Source organism: Hermetia illucens, chromosome 1 (assembly GCF_905115235.1).
Source record: "Hermetia illucens chromosome 1, iHerIll2.2.curated.20191125, whole genome shotgun sequence".
NCBI lineage: Eukaryota > Metazoa > Arthropoda > Insecta > Diptera > Stratiomyidae > Hermetia > Hermetia illucens.
In genome coordinates, this window is record NC_051849.1 from 23,285,730 (window position 1) to 23,306,811 (window position 21,082).

The 21,082-nt window shown below is 44.1% G+C and overlaps 1 protein-coding gene across 1 annotated transcript in view; it reads left to right on the forward strand.

Moving 5' to 3' along the window:
• LOC119647224 (tyrosine-protein kinase receptor torso) overlaps positions 1–21,082 on the forward strand; it is a 108,572-nt gene that overhangs the window by 69,119 nt on the left and 18,371 nt on the right. Inside the window, exons 5-7 of the mRNA XM_038048056.1 lie at positions 3,910–4,084; positions 4,259–4,428; positions 14,969–15,101. Coding sequence (XP_037903984.1) covers positions 3,910–4,084; positions 4,259–4,428; positions 14,969–15,101 — 478 coding nt within the window. The remainder of the gene's footprint in view (positions 1–3,909; positions 4,085–4,258; positions 4,429–14,968; positions 15,102–21,082) is intronic.

Here is a 21,082-nt window from a genome sequence, read left to right on the forward strand (position 1 = left end):
CAAGCGCATAAAAGCGACGATCAAATGGTGACCCCTTTCAAGGCCGATGCCAGCGACTCTATTATTATGCAATCCAGAAGACAACTTCTAAATCTACTGCTGATCGCCAAGTGCTTGATCTGATTGCTTGTACGGTGTCGGTCAGTTGAAACTCAACTGACCTTATGGCAAACTTTGCACTCGAACAATGTGCCACCAATGACGAGGCGGTGAAAATTGCAGAACTCCATGAACCTCCCATCATAACTTTTGCGGCCGCAAAGACCATGTTGAGTGAATTCTTAAGTCCCAGCTCACACAGCGGAAAGTGTGCACTTCAAAGACAAATCTTTTTGATATCATCATAGTAGAGTTTTATAAAGTTTTGTCAAACCCACTCCTGGAAGAGAAGGCGGTAAAGGAAGCATACAAGATAAAGAAAAAAGTTTCTCCTTTCTGGGCTTGCTTAAAACTAGCAGCGAGCCCGTCACTCGCCTTAAATAATTTGGACGCTCCGAAAGGATATATTTTCAAATCATTAAAAATTTTATTGGTTGGATAATTATCGGAACAATACCCAAGGAGGGTTGGAGATAGTGGTCACCGCCTTCCATCTCCAATCCCTTCCGCAGTCACGCACGCACTTCTTCTTCTTCAGCCTTTGTACCGTCCTGAAACGAGGTCGTCTCGTTTTGATTAATGGAGTCATGAGTCGTGAGACTCACAAATCACCATTTAGCATATCAAGCCAACGTTATTTCGTCCGGCCTTTTGGTCGTTTTTAATCGATCACGGATGTCCTCATTTCCAATGTAATCATGGTATGTTACGCCCTTGATCTAACGCAAAATGCTCGTCTCCATTACCGCGAGGCACCGTTCATTGTCTTTTATAGTCGGCCAAAACTCAATGGGCGACAAGGCGGACGACATTGCGGGAAATTTTTGATTTAAGACATTTGTTGATACGTCGATCACACCTATTGTGGAATACCACTAGAAATCGTGAGAGGGAGACATAAAACGGTTGTGATTCACCCACGAACTTTACTTTTCAGATCATTCATGGTATGGGACAGCAATCGGATCGGATGGTATCGCTCTCCTTTCTTTTGCCATATTCGAACTTTGGTGCTCTTGCCAGTCAGATGGTCTTCTATCTTTTCCAATAACCTAATTGGGGTCCTCTTTGTTTTATAACGATATTGGATGCGTTTCCATGGTCGGTCTGTCGCAGGACCTGCCACCAAAAGAAACGAGGTTGGATTAACATGGTGGGGCACCTCCAACTATACTTCACTTACCTCTTTCCCTTATCTCAACATTTTATTCTTGTTTTACTGAGTTTTCCAAAGTACGTTGTCACGTTATCTGGGCTCGCTAGACGGCTTTGCACCAGTCAGACCATTCCACTCATGTGATCTGCGCCTTGCGATATTCTCCTCGATCTGATAACACTGCAGATAAGAGGTTCCTTCCACTATTTCAGCGCGATCGCCAGAAGATACTGAAGGCCCGAATTTCAGAAAAAACTCACCCAGCAGAGCACAAATAATGCCGTGATTCCATTTCCCTTTGCATATCTGGTAGACCGTTTCCTCGTTCAATCCCTTACTTCCATCTCTTCAGAAAACCCTTATAATACAAAACACCCCTAGGCGAACCTAGGTTAGCCAACATTTATAAAGGGATCGATAGACACACTGACAATTTCCCCTTTGGAATATCTTTTGCAGGTTACGGACGTTTTTGTGCTAACTACATGAGCATTCATCAACCACTTAACACGCCGCATAGCCCTCCCTTTCCTTCCCTTGTAATCATCTGGATTAACTTTGGTAAACCACGCGGGCAGAGCAATTCCAATAATCGAAAAAGTAGCGGAGTTGACGGTGCAAATCTGCCAGCACTTAATGACGGTCTACGAAAATATCCCGCTGACACTCGTGCTAGCCAAACTCGAGTGTGGTATGGGACCACACCAGAACCTGAAACTTCAAACTAGGAGAAAACGAATATCTACTTAAAAACGTAAAAATGCACAAGAAACTAAATCCGCGATGAGGAAAGAAAGCCACGACGGATTGCATTCTCAATTAGTGTTTCTCGTTTCTCTGATGGTAATGAGGCGTAGCCTTTGCAATCCGCCCCTATCTCGACATTTTTTAACCACTGTCAATTAATGATCCTCCTTAAATGTGGTGCAAGTTCTACGGCAAGCTATAAGGAAGGGGGTAAAGGTATCCTCAAACCAAAGTATTAGCTACAAGAGTTCATCATATAATTACGGTCCATTTCACTTACTTTTCTTCACAATAAGGAAGAAAAAAAATATCGATAACAAGGGAAAGTAAAGGATGAATCTTCAACCCCATCCTCGGAGGGGTGGGGTGATTATGGTGTGGAAAGGGGAAGCCCATTCTCTTCAACCCCGACAAAAACTTGTGGTGGTTACCTCTCTAGTCTCCCATACAAAGGTAGGGCGTCCGTCAATGAGGAAGGAGGATGGGAAGGTATGTAGATAGAAGAGGAGAATGACTTACTTCTACTCAAAAATTTCCGAGCCCTCAAAATAAGGCTATTTGATGTTATAATGGTAGATTTCATTTGGGAATTCCATCCCCGAAAGAAGATGTATGGAGGGAAGAACAAGAGGTCCTTTCTCCTTAAAAAGTTATTGTCAGATTTGACTTGTCAAACCCACTCCTGGAGAGAAGAGGGTAAAAGAGGAGAAGGGAAAGAGGAAGGACTGCTCTTTCTAGGCCCCCTTAAAATTAGTAACTAACCAATCCCTCCTCAAAAAGTTACGACGCTCCAAAAAGGCATAATTTTCATATCATTAATAAGCTCACCGTGATTTGCAAGGAGAACTAGAGAGAGGGGCATCCGAAAAGCCGGACTCGGGATGAATGAATGAATGAATGATCCCCTATTATCCCTTTTTAATTGAAATTTTTATTCCGCGCCCCCCAGAAAACTTCGAACCAATGGAAAATCCCCACTCCCGTCAGCGCTGAAAACAATCATATAAATAATATGAAACGCTGAAATACCGTAATTTTTCAAGAGAAGGCAACCGCTGCATTTTTTCAACCGAACTAAAGAGGAGGGCCTTTACCTTCCTATTAAACGGCTCTCTTGACCCCCTCAATCCTGGGAGGGGTTGGTAAATCAAAACGTACAGTGTTGATACTAAAAGCCGCATAAGTTTTTAAGAAGGATTACCGTCGCGATTTTTCAACTGGCTTGGAGCTGGCTCCCTTTTACAATCTTCATCTCTGGTGGAATTACACGCCACAAAGTGCCAAATTTTCCACGAAGTCTCTTACACGCTCAATATAAAGACATAAAATTATAAGTGCCGCCCAGGATTTCTCTAAAATGCACAACTTAAAAGTGGTTTTCACTTCTTCGTCCGTTTCGCAACTCGCTTTAATCTCTTCAGATTTTTTCAAGTTTTGTAGACATCAAATTTTCCGAAAATACTCCTCACGACTGAGCCCCCGAAATAGTCTGCACCACGCGATAACACCATAGCCTAAAACAAAGAGTATACCAGCCTCCTTTGTTGCGTATAGCCGGTCATCGAAAATTTTAGGTTCAACGAGCAGCAAAAACAATTCTATGCTACAGCATGCATTCAGCAGTTTCACAACAATACATAAATAAATGTTTCTCAATTGCCTACATAAATTCGTTAGATCGAAATGCACCCGATTGCATGCTAGCGTGCAAAAGTACACAGCATTGTGGTGCTATTTACACAAAAAAAAACCTGAATGGATATTTTAACTTTTAAAGACTTTGAAATAAAGATACTTAACATAGGAAATTCGGATACCACAAATACTACAATTTTCATCCTAACATAATTTTTCTTTTACTAGTTTTTAAAAATTAATTATTATTTTTCGTTCAACTTTATTCTCAGCCCGAAGAATTATACACACTGACCCATCACAATATTTCCGTGGGAAGTTCATTTCAAGTGGGGGTTAGAGGTGTTCATAAATACAACAATAAACTCTTTGAGGGCGACTTACAATCGCAAGAATTCCAAGCACCCGCTTGCTTAGATTGGTATAGGAACAACTTAACAGTTTGCGGTGAGTCTATAAAATTAGATTCATAATTTATATTACTTAGAATATCTTTCATCACTGAAATATTTCCCCCCAAGAATGGGAACTATGTATTTCCTTTCATGTAGTCTTTATTCGAACGAAAACTTGAAATGAAATGAACTTTTTTGAATAATTAACATTTTTATTTCCTTACAGCCCCTGAGAAACCGAAAGGTCTTCAAGTTAATCACACTCATCTTTCCTCCAACAAATATTCAATAAGCATATCATGGGAAACACCGAAGCAAATGCCGAACTATTATGGCATCAAAATTTTGGATTTAGATAGGAAAACACCTAATGAAACGAAAATAAATGTTACCGGGGTAAGTAAGTAGTTGAAAAGCTGTAAAAAAAAATATATCAAGTTGTAAAATAGTAAATGTTCTCCTCCCTGGGAGTCCCCAGAGCCGACACCAGATCTCTGTCGACTTCGATGGGGTAATGTGAGCCTAGCTCTGCTGAGGTGGTTGTGACGTGTATCAGGAGCCAGCCCCTTCAGCACCTGGCCGAGTAGTGCGCATTGAACCGGTGTTAGTAGACCGCGTTGCCCCGAGCGAGCGCTGATCCGTCCATGAATTCCGGGATCAGCTGAGCGTAGGTAAGGCCTCAGGGAACTGGGGTAGGGACTGCGTCCCCGAAGGGGGATGTGGTAGGTGGTGATTTTAATGACAGGGCCCTTGAATGGGGCACGCCTCAACCAGACTCCGGCGAGAACTGGACTCGTAGTTTTAAACACCGGATCCACGCAACGTTCCGGCGCCAAAGGTGCGAAAGAAGCATCCCTGACATCAGTTTAGTTTCGGAATCTCTGGCACTATCGGTGGACGGCTGGAAGACTTCTCGGCTAGTGATCACCAGTACAACCCGTTTAAAGTGGTTGACGTTACCTGCCGGCGTGCACCAATCTGACGCTCAAGGAGCACGTCGAAGCTCTTTGAGGAGGCAGAGTCGCGCTGGAGGGCGCTTCGGGGGTAGTAGTGTTGCAACTGACACTGTCGTAAAATCAGTGATGAACCTGATAATGGCAGCGCGTAAGGCTATCATGTCCCAGAGTGGTCCCAGCCGTGACAAGCCTTCTATGTACTGGCGGACGGCAGAAATTGCCGACCTACGGAGGGAGTGTCATAAGCTCCGCCGTTTGGTGCAACATTTACACGTCAACGAGAAGGCATGCGCCATAAAGGCATAGTATAGATCAACAAAAAGGATTGCCCCCTTTTCACAATGGGAGAGCTCAAAGAAGCGGTTCTCACCTTGGAAAACAAGAAAGCGCAAAGTCCTTATGGTATCCCCGCGGAAGTTTACAAACTAGTGTCCTGCCAACAGCCAGAGGAGCCGCTTAGGGTGTTCAACGTTTGCTTGAAGGAAGACATTTTTCCTTGTCGCTTTAGGGTGGCCAGACTTGCGCTGATCAGCAAGGGAAGAGGAGACTCGGAGCTGCCATGTGCATACCGACCGCTGTGTATGCTTGACATGGCCGGAAAAGTGCTCGAAAAGCTCATCAGGTGTTAAAGCGATCCGCGCTGTCGGGGGTTTATCCCCAAGGCATTTCCGGTTCAGAACAGGAAGATCCACAGTGGATGCTGTTATTAAGGTCATGGATACGGTTCATCGAGCCGAGGCATACGCCGATCTCGACGCAGAGTGCTCTTCATAACGCTTAATGTCAGAAATGCCTTCAATTCCGTAAGATGGACAGATATGTTAAGCACATTAGAAAATTCATACCATGTACCAAGCTATCTCTTGCGGATATTGAGGGATTATTTAAAAGATCGCTCCCAGCTCTATGAGACGCTAGAGGACCAGAAGAGAATGGAAATCATGTCGGGAGTAGCACAGGCTGGACCTCTGGAACGCTTCCTACGATACTCTGCCTGGTCGGTTATACAGACGACGTTGCGGCACTTGTTGCCGGACGCAACAAGCGCAAAGCAGACTGTGCATATTGATGCGACGAGTAAACGGATGGATGACTGTTCATGGTTTCAACCTTGTGCTGGAAAAAAACCGAAGCGGTCATCTTGACCAGAAAGAGAATCTATGACTATGAAGTCAAAACCAGCATTTAAATACCTTGACTTAATGCTCGACTCGCAGATAAGCTTCTTCGAGCAAATCAAAATAGCAGCGGACAAGCCTGCGCTGGAGTCTCGACCTTGCGTCGGCTTATGCCGAATGTAGGCAACCTTATATCCACTAGGAGACGTCTTCTAATGGGAGCAACGCAGTCGGTTTTGCTTTATAGTTCGAAGGTATGGACTGATGCCTTTGACAAGGAGGTGCATCGTAAGCGCCTTGCTCAAGTGCAGAGACGTGAAGCTATGCGAGTAGCGTCTCCTTATCGTACTGTCTCTGAACCGGCCGTGACGGTGATCCCCATTGCTCTCCTTACCAAGGAATGTAAAGCTATCTACCGCCGCAAGGGCGAAAACTTAAGAGAGATGATTGCCCGTAAAAAATGTCAACGCACCCTTGCCGAAAGCAGATTGACTGCGCGACTCATCAGCTCCAGACAACATCCAGCTGGCAGCTGGAGTTGTTTTACGCATTATGTTCGGGCTTTTCTTATTGCGAAGAATATTGAACTCGGCCGGCTGGGGGACCGGATTGCAAGAAGTTCCCTGATCTAACAACTCTCTTCCTTCTCTCCCCTCCCGTTGGTAAAAGGGATTCCCTGACTTAAAGGTTCCCAAAGCCGGGTGGCACCCTATTCGAGCAGCTTTCATAAGGTCAGTTGGGTTTTAACTAGCATTGAGTACCATCAAAAGTGCCTTTGTCTCTGATGCCTATGAAGTTGTCGGCCAGCTTCCAAAAAGACGTTGCACGACCGGAGTGACTGCAGAAATGCGGAGACGAATCGATGAACGTAAAGATTTAAGACGGCTACCAGTGAGTATGAGCGCGCACCGCAGTAACTCTGTTACTGTGAAAAAATATAAGAAGTGCAGCGCAATGTGCGTTATAAAAAAGAAAAAAAAATGCGCCTTTACGCTGGTAAGGGAAACAGCAGCGGCCACAAATAGCAACAATTTCTTGACGGTTGTGTGTTGTGAAAAGCCTTTCACTGACCCTGTAGGGGATGTCAATGGACATCTCCTAATTGACGATCATAAGCAGTTAACGAAGGGGAAGGGGCATCCACCACAACTCTCAATCGTATGACATCCGGTAAATTTCATCTTTTATAGAAGATATGGCAAGCTACCTTCACATGTAAATACGAGCGGGTATCTAGAATGTCCTACGGGGGGTTGGAAGTCCCCAAAATCCACATTACTTTGTTTGCTTTGTCCAGTAAATTACTGAAATGCAGCATAATTTTTTTTAAGTTTAGCCCCCTTAGTATCTCCATTACACCCCTGGCATCTTCATATTCTTTGTCCTAACACCCAATTACGTTAAAGTGATGATTTTTATTCTTATTTGTATTTAACTCTCTCAGATTCCAGCTTCCCATAAAAACCAAAAAAAACTTTAAATATTTTGAAGGTTAATATATACATTTTCTAAAATTTCAAAACCGATCATTAACCTTTTTTATTGTTGTTTTGCGCATAGATTTTGTTTCTGACTAAGACAAAAGGCATGCGAATGCAAATTATGCCGGGTTTTTGTAATGTTGCCAATTCGAGGCAGGATGGCTCTATATAAAAGATGGAAAACTTCAAGGCAGTTTTTGGTGTTGTCCTGCATAAAGAACGTGACCGATAACTAGAAAAAGTAATATAGGTGGCAAACTGTACCCCTGACGGACTTCTTTTTTGACCTCAAATGACTCTGAGATTTTACCTCGGCGCAGCACGTAACATTTTTCACCATCATATGTCACTCTAATAATAGATATTACGATTTTCGGAATGCTCTCCTGTATAGAGCACTCCAGATACACTCCCTGCTCATACTATCAAAAGTTTCCTGGAATTCGATGAAGAGGGGATGAAGCGAATATGAAAGCTCGGCGCACTGTTCCAAAATGATCCCTAGTCTGTTGATGTGGTCAGTATGGAAAGATCCGGAGAGGAAAATGGCCTACTCCCCGTCCATCAAGCTTTCCATATATTCTTTGATGCGTTCCAGGATTATTTCAGCTACTATCTTTACGAAGGGAGCACACAGATAACCCCCCAATTGTCACACTCAAAACGGGTCCCCTCCTTTGGGACCTTGACGATCATCCCCTTCCTCCACTGTCTGGGAAAGGTCTCGGATTCCCAAGATTTCCGTACGAGTGGAAGTAGCAGATTTGGAGTAACTTCTGGTACAGTAAAGCCCAGCAGGTTACTCCGTTTGAGTGCATTGATGGCCGAAATGATTTCTCTTCTGCTTGGAGGAACAGTCTTTATCCACATGTTACAGTGAGTAACCACTTTATCCACAAGAGAAGGAACTTCACCGGATGTGATGTGATTAATAACCGTGGTGAAGTATTCTTTCCATCTCTTCAGTAGTTTATCATCGTCGACGTTCTTCACAGGACCATCGAGCGATTTGCGGCCACACAAACTCTTTCGTGATGCAGTATACACTTCTAAATTCATTGCAATCTGCGGTATACTTTACTGACTAGCGCAATAGCAAATTCTCTCTTGTCGCGGCGTACATTACGCTGAACTTCACGGAATTTCCCTGGATATCGGAGTTCGAGCGCTCCACGCCTACTATCACTTGCAGCGGTCAATAGAGCCTCCAACCCCTTCCGTTAATCGATCCGCTTCCACGACTCAGTCAACCAGATCTTATGACGCCCTTTCGGGAAGTGTTCGACCACCCAGTTAGCACCCGAGAAAAGAGCATTTTTGATAGCGGCCCAATAATAATAATAATAATCGTTGGCGCAACAATCCATATTGGATCTAGGCCTTGAAGTGTGTTAGAGCACTTCATTCAAGACCGTAACGGTACACTACAGTAGACTGTAGGAGGCAATGTGGTCAGCATTGCGCTCGTCCGAGATTATTACCCTGATTTGACTCAGGTACTCACTCACAGCTGAGTCGACTGGTATCCGACGTCAAATCACGATACAAATTCCACTGTCACCAGTGAGATTTGAACCGCGACCTTCCGTACGGTAGCCTAGTGCTCTAACCACTCAGCTACCCAATGCCCAATGCTCATCGATATTCTCAGGCGCATTATTCAGTAAATCTGCCGCTCGATCAGAAAAATAGCTCTCCCATTATCGAGCGACAGCTGAGTCGTACAAGCGGCCGAAGGTTGAACTAACTCTACGCAAAGTAGCGCAAGCAACACTGAAGCGAACGTAAGCGACCATCCCGTGGTGATCCGTTTTGAGGTCGATATCAGGGTCTCTTTTGTTACACACATCCCGAAGACAACTCCTAAATCTACTGCTGCCCACGAAGTGGTCGATCTGTTTGCTCTGTGCTCGAACGATGCGCCACCAATGACTAGGCGGTGGAAGTTGGAGAAATTCACGAACCTCCCACAATTACCATTACGGTCGCCAGGACCGTGCTTCCCAATCACCGAACAAGTTATTTTCAGATCCCACCTTGGCATTCAGATCACCTACCATGATCACAGTGTCCCTTTTAGTTGAACCGCGTTTAATTCCTGGTAGAAAGCATCCTTCTCGACTACACTGGAAGTCTCCATTGATGCGTGACATTATACAATTGTGATGATTCGAAGTCTGTCAGAAATCGGCTCCCAAGTTAAGAGAGCCGCGATAGCCGTCAAAAGCAGCCCGACTCCGGATTCGCGTCTGCTTCCACTTGCCTTTCCAGAGTACAAAAGCATATTGTCGCAAAAGGGAGAGGAGTACTTTCCAGAGTCCCACCGTCTTACTTCGGTTAGACCCAGAATGTCCAGTTTATATCGCTGGAATTCCCGCCCAAGTTGAAAAAAACAAGCATCCTGACCCTCGCTACCGTTGTCGAGGAGCGTGCTCCCACAAATTTCAATCCCTCTTTGGTCGCCTCTAACGACAAGCAAGTATTGAGTGTATTCTTAAGCCCCAACTCACAGGGTAAGAGTAGGAGCGCTAGGAGAACAACAATGCCAAGGTCCAATGAAGGAAGCCCTTTGAGGCAATCAATTTTAGCATTTAACATTTTTTGAGTGAGTTTTGGAGAGAGCCTTTTACGTGACAAGAAATAGGAGGGGTTTCTTTTTTGGGCTACAATTTTGTTTCCTCTAAGAGAGGATGATCGGCTACTTCTAAGTAGACCTAGAAGCTTCACTGCCAGTCAAACCGTGGTTTCGGTTTATTCTAATTTCAACCTCTTTTGCTAAATTTATTAACTATATTTATTACGAGAGACTAATAAACGGAGCAACTCTTGATACAAAGCGAAGTTAAATCCATCAATCATTTTAAAGTCATGAAAGCCTCTCCAAATAATGCTGCACATCTTTATAAATTTGTTGGCCTATTATTGGCAACTTCCTAGAGAATTTAATAAGTATGTTTCTTCCAAGGACTCTAATTGAAATAAAATGGAACCTTTCCACTCTCGCACATGTAGTATCTTTAGGTGGAATTCAGTAAAAGAATACTTGAAACTGAAGCCTGAAATTCCACTTAATATAAAAGATAAGATACGTCTGGAAGGCATTCTTAACAGCAACTTACCGATAGGACTGTAACAGGAAACCTTATTTCACTGGGGGGGGATTTCTTTGAAATACTTGAAATGATTTCCTGCAGTAGATCCTTCTCGCATATTCAATATTACACTTACGCCTTCCCACTTTATAGTAAACAAGAAGATGAACGATGAGGCCCAGGATAGTTTAGAAATAGCCTGAAAAAGTACGACACTAACGTACAATATTGACGTAGTTTCTATAAAGGGAGTGGAGTTCATATTTGCAACTAAAGGTTGTTCCATTTAACGTTGCATTTTCTAGGAACGGAACGAAAAATTCCAACTTAATGAAAATTTGATTAAAAAATACCCTTGGATGATTCTTCTGTATTCTGATTTTACGACTAATCTCCTTGGTGGAGCGCTAATTAATTGGAGAGAAAATCAACGTCATTTGATGTTATATTCTGTCCCTACAGTTCCCTTCAAGGTTAAAGTAGTATCTGCCTGAAATATACCGTCCACTTCCCCATTGGTTTGAAGCACATTTTCCTTGAACCAATGACCCTCAAATGAAAAGGCAAAAATCGTAAATGAAACTTCATTGTCACACTCTCCCCGGTTTTCGGTAATTAAGCATATAGCCTAGCAAAAATGTCAATCTTCTTCGATTTAAGCAGCTCCGTGCCTTATTGATAACTCGGGACATTCTGAAGATGGCCCTCCTCCCCTGTATTTTTATGTAAAGATAAAAAAGAGTCGATTCCAGAAAGTCCGAAAAGGACGCCACTGAGCATGTTCTCAAAGCCCCAACGTTCAAACCAGTCTTTGAATTTACACAACTTCCTGACTGATCAACCAATTTCGGTTCTGTATGTCCAGATTACCCCCCCCCCCCCCTTTTTTGGATGGAACCGTGGTCGGATCACCAACTAAAGACCTCTCCGTCATCAGAGAACTATCTTGAAACCATTTTCCACATTATTTCGGACTAGCCTACTCGCACTCCCGGTTTATGGAACTTCAAGTCCTTTCACCAACTCGAGGGCACAGGAGGAAGAGAGTTGTTAGTTCAACGAATCCCCTGGCATCCTGTCCCTCCACCGATCGAGCCCAATCTTTTTTGCAACAAGAAGAACCCAAACGTAATGCCCAACATGACTCCAGTTAGCAATGCTCCCCATCATCTCTCTGAAAAGGTTGTCTGGAGAGAGCTCGTCCCACTTTCTACAAGAAACAAACAAACAATCAGGAGATCCTTCGTTTCCAATCTTGTGCAGTAAGACTGAAGACCATCATGCTAGCTTAAAAGTTGGGCAAGAAAACAGTCAACTTGACCATGCTTTCGATTCAGCCACGGATCTAAATCGCCAGTGAGCCGCACAGTCCGTATGCCTCTTGACCGATTTTGCAAAGAGAGTTTCCAATCGGTTGGTGCACGCTGTGGTTCTACACCGGCAACCACCTCTCTCAAGTCTTCGTCCCTGTGGCTGTATATGGGTTTACGTTCCTTAGCAGGAAGGACAGCGGGGGTGATCCTCCGCGTCCACCATCAGGACCTGCACCATAGCAGTGCAAGCGGCATACCCCACTCGCATTACTCCTCATCTCTGCACTTGGACAAGGCGCTTACGATACACATTCTTGCCAAAGGCATCAGCCCATATCTCTGTGCCATAGAGCAGAACCATCTGTTTTACTCCTACAAGCAAACGTCTCCTAGTAGATATAGGAGCCCCAACATTCGTCATTAGCCGACTCAAGACCGGGACTCCCGCTACAGCCCCGTCCGCTGCTGCTTTGATTTGCTCGAAGGAACTCATCTTGGAATCGCGCATCCGTCGCATCAGTATGCAATCTCTATTTTACACCTGTTCAACAATGTATCAAACAACAAGTGCCGTCACGTCGTCTGCATAACCCACCAGGTGCGACGCTTCTGACATGTTGATCGTAGCAAACTATCGTAGGAAGCATTTCAGAGGTCCAATCCTAGAATGGATCCCTGTGCTATTTCCGACATGATCTCCATCTTCGTCTACCGTCTTATAGAGCATGAAGTGGTCTCCCTCTCTAATCCATAAATATCCGCAAGAGATAGCTCGGCACGTGGAATAAGTTTTCTAATGTACCTGGCATTTCTGATAACAAGCGTTGTGAGGAGTTCTATCCGTCGAGAAAGGCCGGTGTGTGCCTTGGCTCGATGAACTGCATCCACGACCTCAATGACCAATCCACCTTGGATCGCCCTGTTTTGAATCCGAACTACCCTGAGGATCCTTGAGGTCTTTGTCGCACATATCGCTTCAGTGAGTCTACTACTGATGAGCTTTTCGAGCACTTTCCTGGCCGTGTATACACAGCGGTCGGTAGCTCACAACAACTCATAGTTTCCATTTCCTTTGCTGATTAGCGTGAGCCTCGTCACCTTCCAGCGACAAGGAAAAATTCCCCGATCAGTAGGTCTGGCCGTTGGCGAAACACCAGTTTTTAAACTTCCGTTAGGATACCATCAGGACCTTGTGTCTTTTTGTATTTCATAGTGAGAACTGCCACTTGGAGCTTTTTCAAATTGATAAGGGGGCAGTACTCGACGGCTTCCGCTCTTTTGCCATTAACTTTCCCACGGATCCCCACTTACCTCGTTGAAAAGTTTCTACATGCCGCGTGTTTTGCTTTCAGCTGATCTGCATTCAGCGATTTTAGCGCATGCCTCCTCTCGTGTATGTAAACGTTGTGCCAAACAGCGGAGCTTATGGGACTCCTCCCGTAGGTCAATAATTACCACCGTCCGCTAGTACTTAGAAAGTTCGTCACGGCTGGAGCCCATTCAAGACATGGAAACTTCACAGGGTGCCGCTACCAGGTTCATCATTTACTTTATAACAATGTCAGCTCCAACGATACCACCCCCCAAAGTACCCTTCAGCGCCACTCTGCCGGTTCCAAGAGCGTCGACTAATCTCCCACTCACCCGGAGAGCACCATTTCGAAAGCTATTTACTGATGATCACTTGCCAAGAATTCTGCTATAATTCGCTACTCGTCCACCGACATTGCCAGTGATTCCGATGCAAAGTTATGTCAGGGATGCTTCTTCGTTGCCTGGGCACCGGAACCCCGCCGTGGATTCGGTGTTTACAACTACAAGCCCGGTTCTCTCCGCGATTTTCAGGATCCGTTTCACCCTAGAGTCTGGGTGGAGCATGCTCTAGTCAAGGGTCCTAGCATTAAAGTCACCCTCCGTTCCCAAAACAGCGACCTGCAGAGCATCGAGCCTGCATCGTCTCATTTTGCGTTAGGTAAAGGTTAAAAAACTTTTTCCCTAAAGACCAAGTCCAGATAAAGCCATTCCCTCAGCCTTGGGCAGGAACCGAAGTCGAATATCGGCCCGTAAGTCGGAATGCCATGAAGCTGAGCCTTTGTTCCGGTATGTTAATTTGTAGGATGCATACCGCCCTCAACGCGTAGTATGTGCAACGCTTTTACTAGACGCGCCACAATCCAGTGAACCCAATTCTCTTTTTCGTTGCAGTGGTAACTGACTGTAAACTATCCAATGAGCAAAGTTCACGCTCTACATTGAGGGGGGTGTTCTTCAGTTTCGCAGTCTAGATCCGCATCTTTTTGTTGACAGCCCCTCGTGAAGGATGTGCCTACCATCATGCACTGACAATCTATGCAACCGGGGGCTTAGTCTTGGAGGCCACATCTCAACCCCTCTCCCTTCCTTTGAGAGGGATAAGTTTTGCCGGCCAGGGAGTTATGTTCTGCACCAATTTAACCTACAGTCCACTGTATAAAACCCCTGGGTTTTGTTGGTTTTTATGTTCAATCAAACTCTGCAGGCCTCACTCACTCAATCTGGAGCCATTCGACCAAAATCAATGGCCCGATGGATTGAAGAAAGGAAAGGTAGCCCATTGAACTAGTCCATGTTCTCCAGCTAAGACAGAATGAATGATGTCACCGATAAAGAGAGGATTAATAATAGTAAATACAAAATGCAGTAAAAGATCAAAGAAACCAAAGAAACGAAACCTTCAGTCGCTTTTTCTGACACACTTGGATGTTAAACTCAAAAAAAAGGAGTCCGTGGACCACAAGAGAGGAAGTTAGTTGCTTCCCAAGTGGTCCGGTCTGTCATAAAGTGGATGCGGGCTCAGGACTCCCAGCATCCTCAACAAAGATATCTTCCTGATGAAATAATGGCGTACGCCCCCTTTGTCACAGTCAAGATTAATGTTAAATGTGTTGATTTACGCAAATAGATAAATTTTATGATGTCTTTTCTTATTTTTTTCAGGATCAAACTTCTCAGTACATTCCAAGCATAACTATAAATGGTTTTGAGTATGAAGTTCATCTAATCGCCGTTTCAGAAGGAGGAAAGTCTTCAACTATGCTGGGGAAAACAATCGACGTGCTACACATAGCAGGTGATATAAATGGATCATCTAACGCTATAGAATTCATTGTTTTGAATAGTTATTTTTACATTTTAAAAGTCCTTGTTGAAGCTTTGTTGTCATCGAGATGCTATAACCTATTTCAGACCTTCGCAAAAGGCTTGTCGTTGCTGGAGCCCATTTTAATTTTCGCCCTTCCGAGTCCGTTTACTTTCAATAGTCTCGCCCTTAAATGACACTGTCCCTTTCGCACATTCAAGCAGCAGGATATAGTATAAGGGGCTGCATCACTATATTGAACAAGGCAGCATATCCCCCTGTTTCAGTCTGACATCTGCGTTCATCAGATTTTTCCTATATGTGAACTGCTTTTCCAAATTGGCCATAACTAGTCCGTGCTCCCGTGCTCTCCATAAATTATCTTAATGTTTTTTTAAGGTTGTTTGCAAAACAGAAGCTTATTACAATCGTATCAATGTCTGTTTGTCTGTCTGTCACACCCAGTTTACTCGGAAACAATTCCCCATACATGTTAAACTATCAATATCAGCTGGAGGGTAAGAGAATTAGGACCCAAAATCATGATGGTGCTTTTCTATAAAATCATGCCTTAAATTATTCATCAAACATTGCCGTGTCCGCATAAATCCGGAAGACGAAGGTGGAGGAAGAGAGACTGCCCAACAAGGACATAACGGCCTTAAATAAGATAAAATTTACCACCATCCGTCAGTGAAGTCCGACAAGTCATAGGGATACCATTCTTGTCCAGCCAAACAATGATAGGTCCTTTGCGCTTAAGTCCAAAAGTGACAAGGAAGTCAGTCTAGAGCACTGTCACACCCTTAAAGTAAGGGAACTAAACTGGAACTATAGCGTCCCATCCCACATCTGCCAACTCCCTAGAGAACAGCGAAATAACGTCTCGACGGCGGGGAACCCCATAACAGATGAATTACCTATAGGTACGCAACATGAACAAGCGGTTCTGGGCGGGTGTACTTCAAACTGCCACCCTTGGAAAATAGCCCTTGAATGGTCATCGAGAGAGATTCGAGGAGATGCATTACCTCTAAATTTCGCTATTAAATCCATATAGACACTTTCCCGCTTCTACATAGAGTTATCGGAAGCAGTTCCTATTGCTTCACTCAACATCTAGTTTAAGGTTCACCACATGATAAGCTCTTCTTCTATTCTCTGAGTATCTTGTTTGGCGCAGTAGCCCGCCGACCAAAGGTCGGATAGTCTACTATTCTCCCAGCAATTACCGGAGCCGGACTAGAGCCTGCTGTATTTTCCATGCGGAATATTTCACTCCATTTACAACAATTTTGGAATGATCAATTCTTTATGACTTTCCTTAATTATTCTTTATCGTTCGGTTTGTTCAATCACAGTTTCTTATTACAAATTACACTCACTGCGTCAATAAGCCTATTAACACAAATTATAAGACGCTAAATTACTTGAAACAAAATGAATTCACACAGGCCCGATGTGTTCTATGTCACGATTGGAGGCAGAAGAGACCGGCTTATTTCCATGCGGTCCTTTCTGTCCCAACCAACGGCACTTTCTCACCGCTAATCCTCCACCCTCGTGTTCTAAATGAGTGGCGGGTTCTAAAGTGAGTGCGCCATCTACCCGTCCGCATCGGCAACATCTGAAATAAATTTCAAATGCTGCGGATCCTGCCGCGCCACAAGCATACCAAACCCTCCCTCAAAAATCATACATGCATTTAATTCTAGACCCAGGATTACACCCAGATACCTTGCATTTTACATTGGAAGAAATAACCGATCTTTCTCTATTTAACCCCGGTAGATAGATAGAATACTAGTACCCTTGTATTGGTTTTAAGTAGGGTTAGCTCCATTTTGGTTAGATTAATGCCGAGTCTGCATCTTGCAGCGCCCACTATAATTTCACCCATAACGGAAGGAAACATCTCTTACACTGATAACGCCAAGTTGTTAGCATACGCCACCATCTTCAGCCCGCTCATGTCCAATACCCATAAAATTTATTCCATCATTATCAGCCAAAACGCCGGAGAGATGGCGTCATCCTGGGGTCAAGCGGTAACCTTCCACATCAGACTGGATCATCCTGACCTACAGCATGGATGCTATTCATTACAAAACGATTCCTCAATTCCTATTCTGATTAGAGCCTCTTCGATGGCTTTTGTACTCAAGTTCTTGTTCCCTCTATATCTAAAAGGGCAGCTAGATGTGCTGCTTGTAGTGTAACGACCGCCCAAAAGCGCTAATTACTTTGTGAAGAGTGGTCTCTGTGGATTTCTCTTTGGGTAGGCAACACTAAAGAGTTGAGGCTCATTGGGCGAGAGTCCTTTATGAATTCATGACCCCGACACACTATTGGTACAACAATCACGTGCGAAAGTCCTCAAGTCGCACGTGCCCAAATGAAATACAGCTCCATAAATTTCTATAAGCCATAACAAAATCCTTTCTTGTTGCTTTTGAAACATGACTGACACTATTGCGCCCAGGCTCGAAGCTTTGTAAACGGGGAAGCTGTTATGTTATAGCTTAGCTGATGTTATCCTCAGGATAACGACTAGGACTGCGTACGCTCCAAGCGGGGTTCTGACCTGCAATCCTCCTCACTGGCGGGCCCAAATTAATAGTGCCAGGGTCTCACCAGAAGATTACAAGGCTCTCCAACTTTTTAAGAACGGGTTGGGCCCCAATGTTCCTTGACCACAACCTTAGTAATTCCGGCAGAATCGCTGATCGTTCGGATCGTATCTACATATTTGACGGCGACAGTGGAGGTAATCGTTAGCACCATCAACGAAATACTATCAAAGGTAAATTCCTTCTATGAGATACCTCGGATTCCACAACACAACGGAGGGAGGAGGATCAGTTTGTAGTATCCAGTTTCCTCTATATTTCGCCGACAAATTTTGTGACTTACCTCTAAAGAGATTCAAGCTGTTTTTGACAATTCAACCTCAAACCTGTTTCACGATATTGAAGGATAATGACTGCTCGATTTCCAAAAGGAATTAACCACTAATACTGCCAGTCAACACGGAATGTCTAATCTGCATACTGTTTTACTTGGAACAGCACTTGTCAAGGCATAGGTCCGTCGGGAAAAATGTTGGTTCCTCGCACACGTATAAGTTGGGCCTTGAAAAAAGGAATATCTTGGCTTCGATATCAGGCTTCAGTAACGTTCCTGCTACTACCATCCGGACTTACTATCGAGGCATTCATTTTAGAAGCGCTGACAACATTCCTACCAAGTGAGAATCTAAGCCAATTTACCAACCTGAATGGACGAAGAGGTTACAACTTGCAGACCCCACTTATAACATCAAATCGGGCGTAGATCTAATTTTAGGTGCTGAAGCCTTCAAGAAGACCTTTACTTGCGTAGAAGGCAACATTGGACTGGTTTCTATTAAGGGAAGGGAAAATTCAACGTCAGTCTCCAGCATATCTACGGTAGAATTCCATTCCGCCCTTAAACGTTTCTTCGAATCGGAACAAGTTCCAAATGATACGCTGTCTCCTAACAAGTGCGAGATCATTTATGAAATTACGGTTAGCCGTGAAACAGATGAAAGATATACGGCTAATCTACGATGCAAGGATGCTAGCATTCCTCCACTAAGAAACTCTACAAATGGGGTGCTGATACGTTTTAGACACCTAGAGAAACGGCTTGATAAGGACGAGGAGTTGCAAATAGCATACGACAAGGCGATGTAAGAATACCTAGACTTAGGACATATGAAATCGGCAAGCCCCTTCATAGGAGAGGATAAGGATGTATACTAGCTTGCCCATCACCCAGTCGTCAAAAAGGAAAGTACTACACCCAAGGTCCGAACAGTGTTCGATGCTCTGATGAAGACTTCTTCTGAAATCATTTTGACTTCATACAGGGCCCAAGCTGCAAGATTACTTGGCCACGATAATGTTGAGATGAAAGTCAACTAAGGGGTATGGCACCCGAGTTGTACAGCGCAACTCCACGCTTGAGCTCCGAGGAGCGCGATGTAGGAATAACCACAACCACCATGAAACTCCCACCAGGCGGCCAACCGCAAATAACCGGGCCGAGAACACATCCTCCAGGAATTCTCCTGGAGCATATGCTCTCAGAAGGCCATCCCGGTACCCATGGTACCAGATAACCTCGGGTGAGGCTTCGTGGCAGAGCCACTTCAGATGAGTCCCTTGCAGACTCGGGTCTGATCGCCCTCCTCGAGTACGTGGGGAGATAATGTTGAGGTGAAGGAAATACAAGGATGGATTTTCATCGGATATCGTGAAGATGTTCCACTGGATTAACATGAAGCCATGTCATTGGAATTTCCACCGGATACTAAATAGATCATCAGAGGCTAGATCGGTTCTGGAGTACGTTCTCACAACAGTTTCATTTGGTGAAACTTAACTTCTGCCACATTCCTCTCAGTAAGGGCTATGTATTAGCTGGCAATAGATGAAGGGGATAGGCAGTGAAGTGAAAAAATGGATGAAAGATTTTTTGGTTGATAATTTATTAAACGGAGCTGAGACAAAGGCTATGTTTATCGACCAAATGATTAATCTTCTGAAAGCTGGCAGGTTCAACTTGAAGCCGAATCAAAGGAAGTCAGGTCAGCTTTACAATTAATGCTATGTTGAAAGACCATCAGGATATAGAAGTGCTTGACATGACAAGAAAGATGTGTTCCGACACTGAAGCGTTAAGTCAGACAACCCGTCCTTCAAGCAAAGAGATCTTTCTCGCAAGATTGACAAGCTTCTGAGTATACCAACTAGGTTCCAAAGAAGATTACTGGGGAAGGTACTGACATCTGTATTTGGAGTTAACGAGGAAGCCTACGACGACATCGATACTATCTGACATGATCAACTTACAATGGTACAAACGATGACCCTACATGAAAAGTCTCGATTAGTATTTTCCAAAGCTGGCTTTAGTTCTGATATTTTACGCAAAAGGGAGGGTTGTAGGGGCTGGAAAGTGATTATTCCATTCTCACAAGCTACCCAACCGGAAAAAGATCTAACAAAAAATCGCAAAGCTGCCACTATACATATAATGTCTAGGATTCGAAATACCTTCCATATCGATATCCGCTCAAATAAAATTAGTAATGGTAAATTACTATAGGAGTACGTTTCTTAGTCAGCCAAAAAATGAAACCTGCTGTTATCGGCTTTGAAAACATAAGCGGATGGCTATGCATCCTGCGCTTCTGAGGAAAATTTAGAAATATAAGCCTCAGAAGCGTTCACGCCCCTACAGAGGAGACTGCAGAGTCGGAGACGGATATTTTCTACGAAACAGTAGAACGAACCCTGGAAGCCTGTCCCAGATATGATATCAAAACCTTACTTGGGGATTTAAACAACCAAGTAGGGAAGGAACCCATATCCAGGCGATACGTTGGCTCTCAAAGAATCACAATCACCTAAGTCGCCAGGAGCCAATGGAATTACAGCCAAATTAGTTAAATATGGAGGCGACCAATTATACCAAGTGGTTCATCAACTTGAGTTCAAGGTGTGGGACAGCGAATCAATGCCTGACGACTGGTAAAGAGACATTATCTGTCTCATACATAAAAAGGGAGATATCACACAGTGCAGTAATTATAGAGGTATCACATTGCTGAGCACCGTCTATAAGATATTCTCCGCTATCCTGCTAGGCCGGATAGGCCCATATGTCAACTACATTGGGCCATACCAAAGAGACTTCGCTCCAGGCAAATCAGCAATAGATCAAATTTTCTCTGTGCGGCAAGCGATGGAAAAATTGTTGAAATATGTTGCACCATCTATTCATCGACTTTAAAGCCGCCTATGATAGCATAGCCAGGGTAAAATTGTACACGGCCATGAGAGAATTCGGTATCCCGACGAAATTGATAAGACTAAGTAGGCTGACCCTAACCAATGTGCGAGGCCAGATAAAAGCAGCAGGATCATTCTCAAGACCATTCGACA